The sequence below is a fragment of the Eurypyga helias genome, unplaced genomic scaffold (genome assembly GCF_000690775.1).
Source record: "Eurypyga helias isolate BGI_N326 unplaced genomic scaffold, ASM69077v1 scaffold27761, whole genome shotgun sequence".
Lineage (NCBI taxonomy): Eukaryota > Metazoa > Chordata > Aves > Eurypygiformes > Eurypygidae > Eurypyga > Eurypyga helias.
The window spans coordinates 3,139-9,487 of record NW_010230623.1 but is presented as its reverse complement, the minus strand read 5'-3'; the positions used below and the strand labels follow the sequence as shown (position 1 = coordinate 9,487).

Genomic DNA, 6,349 nt, shown 5'->3' with positions numbered 1-6,349 from the left:
AAGTGTTCAAGGCCAGGCTGGATGAGGCTTTGAGCAACCTGGTCTAGTGAAAGGTGTCCTTACAGGTGCAGGGTTGTTGGAACTAGATGAACTTCACGGTCCCCTCCATCCCAAACCATTCTGTGATTCTACCCACAATTGAGCACCTGAGCCCCTAACCATTTTGGAGAATGGATGGAAACATTTCTAAATTACAAGACACTACTAGAGAAGAAAAAAAAGTAGTAATTACTTGATCTATCCTGCAAAAACAATGAAGTCTGGCCTTTTACTAAAATCACAAAGGCTGTAATTTCATAAGCGACTACTGGGACTTGAGACATTAACTAAACCGGCTCTGTGGAGCTACCCAACATATAAATTAGCACAGACACTTTTGTGTTATCTTTTTATTAGAGATAACACCATTACTTCTACAACTGCTGTGCCCATGCCAACCCATCACAGAAAGAGCAAGAAGGATAACAGCAAATGAAGATGTCCTAAACTCAGAATGTGGACCCCACTCACGGACTCTCTATGCTCCATGCATTCCATCAAAATGTGAAATAGATGACTGGACTGTTTCTGTCCCAGACTAAATGTGTTTTGAATCATCACTAAGACGTCTTCCTTTACTTGAGGCCGCAGTTCCCTGAAAGAGAGATATTCAAGCAAGAATAAGTATATTTTTAAGTACTTCCTACCAGCACAAATAACACTGTAGTAAAAGACAAAACCTGTCCTAAGCAGCAACGTATGAGGAATCTCTTTTATTTCTACTTCTCTGTTGACTTGTTCCTGCCTTTTTTCAACAAAACAGAGCAAAGGCATCTCATAATATAAATTATTATTTACACAGGCATTGGTTTTGATTATACATGTATACTACTGAAAATAGGACGAATGAAAAACTATAATTTCTAAGGATTGCCTGTGAATATAAAGCTTTTCATGAATATAAATCACAAAAAGTTTAGAATTTTTTTTCTTTCTTTGTACAATCATATAGGGATAAAAATAAATTCCTCATTATTTGTTCATTAGGCTTTATGCCTCTCCTGTCTTTCTTCCACTCATTTATCTTTCTGTTAACTTTTCCATCCATATTTTCCTTTTCCTTTGAAATGGCAGAATATTTTTTTAAAGACCAAAAATATGAAAGAAAAAGCAAGCGAAGAAAGAAGTTCTCAATATAACACACGAGGAAAGAATGCCACCTCCCAAAGAATGTTTAGAAAATAAAATAAATAAATAATGAGGATATAAAGTCCATTAAACTGCTATTTTTTTTAACTGGAATGAAGCCAGGCCACCTTTTTTAAATGTGACTTTTTATTTAAAAAGCCTTTTTGATTTTTAAAAACTTTCACAAAAATATTAATTGGCTACATAAAGATATGTATGCCTTTACTGCTATTTTGGATGTAAAATTTTCATCAAGGTAGGTTGAACAGAGTCTGAAGCTGAGGCTGCACTGGGAGTGACATAAAGAGTTACAGCTAGACGAGGATGACAAATCTGGGATACCACTGGGTAAAGCAAAGCCAAGGAACCTAAGTCCTCCTCCTGCTCCAGCTGGAGGCTCCTACAGCAACTGACCCCAGCCCTAGCCTCAAAACTTTTGTGCCACCCAAATCCAAGCCCACTCACAGAATACCGATGGCAGGAGAAAGGATTGAATCAAAACCTAAGCAGGCACTCAGCAGCGGTCACCCAGCAGCATCCCTCGCCAAAGGTGAGAAACATTATAATAACTCAAAATTGCCAGATGCAGTTTCTTTTTCCTCTTTAAAATAAACTGTAAATTTGGCAGAATAATTATTTCAGCACTAGTTTGAGGCAGGGAAAGAAGAGGCTCTTCTGTCTCTTCACAGAAATAAAAGCCAACAAAAGACCACGGCAGGGTCATTAATCAGAGGCATTAGAAATTCTCTCAGTGGTTCTCCAACGGGCGTTTTATGTCCCTCCCAATACGACAGACCAAGCAGGAGAAGCATTATGCCACTACTCACCCTGTATCACCCGTGTGTTTGTGGGTAAAAGCCAGGATATCAGCAGCTCTGCCAGTGCCCTCATAGACCACCACGGGGACAGCCGGGCTGGCCCTGACGTACTCCCACACCATTAGGATCACATTGGGGCCTCCTTCCACCACCAACCCAACTACGGGTACACCTTGGCCCATTCCTGTTTCAAAACACACCTAACCAGTTACAAATGGGTCTCTGTCACACAAAAGAAATCAAAACACCTGGTAAATAAATACTCGTGAAGGAGTCTCATGTGGTTCAATGGAGAGGAAATCATGCCTTCACCATCTCTAATTTGACTCATACTTTTTAAGACTTTCACGAAACTTTTGCAACCAGATCAAAAAGACCATGAAAACCTCCTGGTGAAACTGTAAGCAGCCCTAGCACCAGAAAGAAGAAACAACCTTCAGACTATCCCTCTGCCCTTTACAACAGCCCTCACACAAGGACGTTGATGACATCGGAAATGTCATCAATAGCCATCTGTTTACCTACACACCTAGAAAAGTAATCAGGCACTTCTTTACAGACTTTCGCCTTTCTCAAGTTTTACAGCAGCAGGGTGTTTTTTTAACAATCAGAAATAAATTTCAAACAAGATCCAAGAGAAATGGAAAAACAACAGAAAGTCCGACTTGCAAAATCTCCAAGTATGAAAGGGTTTAAAAAGCTGAATAAGAAGGTCTAGATATGAACACATTAAAAATTGAGTGTTTCTAAGTTTGTAAATTCTACGATGTGAGCAGTTAAAGGAAGCAAGGTTTTAACATCATATCTCTGCTACTGTCTTTTTAACATACCTCAAGATTCAGACCACTAGGTAAGAGTGAACTTCCACAAATAATTTATATAATCTAGTGCATAAAAAGAAGTATTTGCCTCTGTGATAAATATTTAATTCATTATTTCTATACTGTAACTCAATTACTGTACAGGCAAACAATGGAAGTTGTGCAATCCGACAAACAAATATCGGATGAAGGTATTCCTTTCGCAATCAGTCTTTGTTTCTGTACCTGAGGCGGTTGCAGGCTTGCAATATAGAAGAGTGATGAGAATAAAAGTAATGAACAGGGGAAGAAGAATTCAAATTCCACTGAATTTGACAATTTTTCCAAATAGCAAAATACTGGGAAACTATCTAGTGCTGGTATAGAGACCATGCAAAACTGCAAAATGAGCCAATCTCAATACTTACTAAATAATCTGAGTCATTTAAATGTCTCTACAACTGAGAAACCAAAATGCACGACACATTAACAAAATGCTGTCCTTTTCATTTTCCTGATACTCAGAGTTCAAGATACCTGCACCTAATATCTTTCAACCTCAGTAAAATCTATGGCGAATGAAGATGTACAGCATGTAACCAGAAATGTCAAGTATTTTTTTCTGTCATAAAGCTGACCACAGCAATACTCACTTGTGTGTATTTTTTGAAGTGATATGTACTTCTCCAAATTCCTCCTGAGCATCATTTCATTCCCATACTTGCCTACTGTCCCATCATCTGCCATTAGAAAATGAGAATGCATGCTGTTGAGGGTACTTAGCTTGCTGAGTGGATTACCAAGAGTCTGGTACAGGCAAACTACCTAAGAAAATCAAAATAAAAAGAACTTCAAAGACACCAACAAAATACCACCATCACTTGTAGGCATATCTTTGTCATATTGTGATCTTCTAAAAGCCTCCATCACACTTTTTTGCAAACATGGGTTTTCATCTGATTCTTAACAGCAATAAAACCACAACTAATACCACAGAAAGCATTTCTGATTAGGCTTGCAATCCTTAGGCAGAGTCACTGCCTGCCTTTCTTTGCAATAGCTGAAACACAGTGGCATATTTTTCCTGGCATATTCATATTCCCATTAAAAACACATGAGCTGTCATTTAACAGGCATGATTTCACCTTACTTGTCAAGTGGTTTTAGACAGTTATGTAGATGGTGCCCTCACACTGGCACTTACATAAAGCTGTAGTTTATGAATAAAACCCCCGCATATTAATAGCCTATTTGTGTGTACCATTAACCTGACTACTCATCCTGAATCACATGAATATAGAAATACATCATTTCCAACCACAAGAGAATTGCCTAATTGATTTAAAAATTTCAAAAAGGAATGGTGATTTCCTGTGAGAAGAGAAATATTCTAAAACTATTCATTTACACAGAATTGTTTTAGCATGCCACAGAATTCTACTGCTGAGCAAAATCTAAGCCTCTATCACTAAGAAAAAATATCAAACCAGTGAAATGAAGGAAGTTGAAAATAAAGTATGCAAGAAAACTACAACATCCTCTGTACATGAAGGCTTTTATTATTAAAATGCATCCAACTCACATCTTTTCCAATGAGATCCCTCTGGTTCTCAATGATACCCCATGGAGGAATCCCAACAGCACAGATCTTTCTCAGGTGTGGTGAGGCACGGCCTTTCAGTGCATCCCCCACATGCCTGGACACTCCTAAACAGATAATTAAATCACAATTTTTATTCTACATTCAGAGGTCTGCTACAGGACACAAATGAAAGGGTTTGCTGCCATTCAATGTATTCTATGGTTAAGTTTTAACCAGAAACAAACCATCCTACCCCACTTGTATTCTTGATGTGAACTGCAGGAACTGTAAGGCTCAGATATAATGCACAAATGCTTCAAACTCAGCACATATTTGTAATGAATGATACATATGTATGTTGCAAATGGTGCTTTCTACCTCCATGAAAACTTTATTATTTCCATAAATGCATAGAACAGTTCTCCTGTAAGGTCACTGGACTGAATAAAAGCTAAAGAAGCAAAACTGTTTCAGTCCTGTGACTAACTAACCTGCAAATTTTTTGAGAGAAGTCTCCAGGGAATTTCAGATACTAATAGGTTAATTAATGAATTATCATAATTCAAAACTTCCTTAAGTGTAAAACACAAGTTAAATTCAGATTTGAAAACTCTTTCAAAAACACCAATCACAGGCCTCAGGACCTACATATTTTAATGAAGCAGATAAAGTTGACTGCAAATAAGTTCTGGTTATTTACTGTCAGTGTTTCTTAGTACATGAACAATACTCTGCTCTTTAATTAAAAAAATATTCAAAATATTCAGAATGCCTGTTAACAGCAGAGGAATGAGATGTCGCTCTTCAACTTATGCATTGTTTCTTAAAAGAATGCTTAATTTTGAGCTAAAATATCACAAATTAAATCAACTTCATTATAGTTGTCCTAAATGTATATGTTCATATGCAGAGAAAGAAAACACAAGGAAGAATGGAAGATAATTACGCTACCGCTGTTGATTCCTTCTGTAATTATCCATGCTCCTGTAGTCTCAGCAGCCTTCACCAACCCTTTGCTGAAAACCTGCTTGACCTTTGAGGGAAGCTTGAAATTTTGAATGCCTCCATGAACAGAGATCACCAGCTTTGGCAACTCCATCTGCCATTCTTTAACCATCAGGTGCAACAGCTGATCCAAATTGCTATCGTAAGAGAGTCTAATATACTGGAAGAAATAATAATGGGTAAAATAAATACCCTTTACGTACTCCAAGAGAAGAAACTGCAACATCTTACAGAGTCCTCAGCATTAATGTCTTAAAGATTCTGTGCAGGATTAGCACTTCCACAACACCACTCACATGGTAGCACAAAAATACAACAGTGAGCAATACAGACGTCAAGACAGACTATGCTTAGTCGTGCTGAAGTTCAACGTAAAAATATCATACATACACACTAACCTAAATTACTTTTAGATTCCTCCGATCTCTTAAGACAAACAATCTGTCACCCCAAACCGCTTTTTGCCTTTCTTACACTGAAATTATAAAAAGAATTTGAACACATAAACCCAGCACCTATTACCTTGGCATGGTAAGTGTGATCTCCATCTTGAAAATTGATTGTACCAAATGCATCCGTTGGACTCATCTTTGTGTGTTTTTGCACAGACCATTCTCCATCATCTGTTAGGGGGGCAGCCTGATAAACAGGCCAGCTACAGTCTACTCGTGGGTGATCTCCAATCAGACGTCCACAGCAACACCTTGCAATAAAAATTAAAAAATTATTTTATATCAAACACACTTACATGCAACTCTAGAATCTTCATCAGAATAGCCCAAATGGTTTTCCTACAAAGAAGGACATTGTAGCTTGCTGCTATGGAATATAATAAAAATTAACTCAGCTGAAAAAAATCTCAACAATGGCAAAATGGCATTGAATTAGATCATAAATACGTTCCATTGGATACAGAATTTGTTCTCTACCCCAGGAACACTAATGAGTTGGGGAGTTGTACTAGGTGATCTTCAGAG

The 6,349-nt window shown here is 37.7% G+C and overlaps 1 protein-coding gene across 1 annotated transcript in view; it reads right to left on the bottom strand.

The window, feature by feature from the left end:
- The window catches only part of LOC104516482 (transient receptor potential cation channel subfamily M member 6-like), a gene marked incomplete at its 5' end in the record, with an annotated part of 9,144 nt that extends 3,069 nt beyond the window's left edge, over positions 1-6,075 (bottom strand). Inside the window, 6 exons of the mRNA XM_010160820.1 lie at positions 511-634; positions 1,995-2,169; positions 3,439-3,610; positions 4,368-4,492; positions 5,319-5,532; positions 5,895-6,075. Coding sequence (XP_010159122.1) covers positions 511-634; positions 1,995-2,169; positions 3,439-3,610; positions 4,368-4,492; positions 5,319-5,532; positions 5,895-6,075 — 991 coding nt within the window. The remainder of the gene's footprint in view (positions 1-510; positions 635-1,994; positions 2,170-3,438; positions 3,611-4,367; positions 4,493-5,318; positions 5,533-5,894) is intronic.
- Between the last annotated feature and the right edge of the window lie 274 nt (positions 6,076-6,349).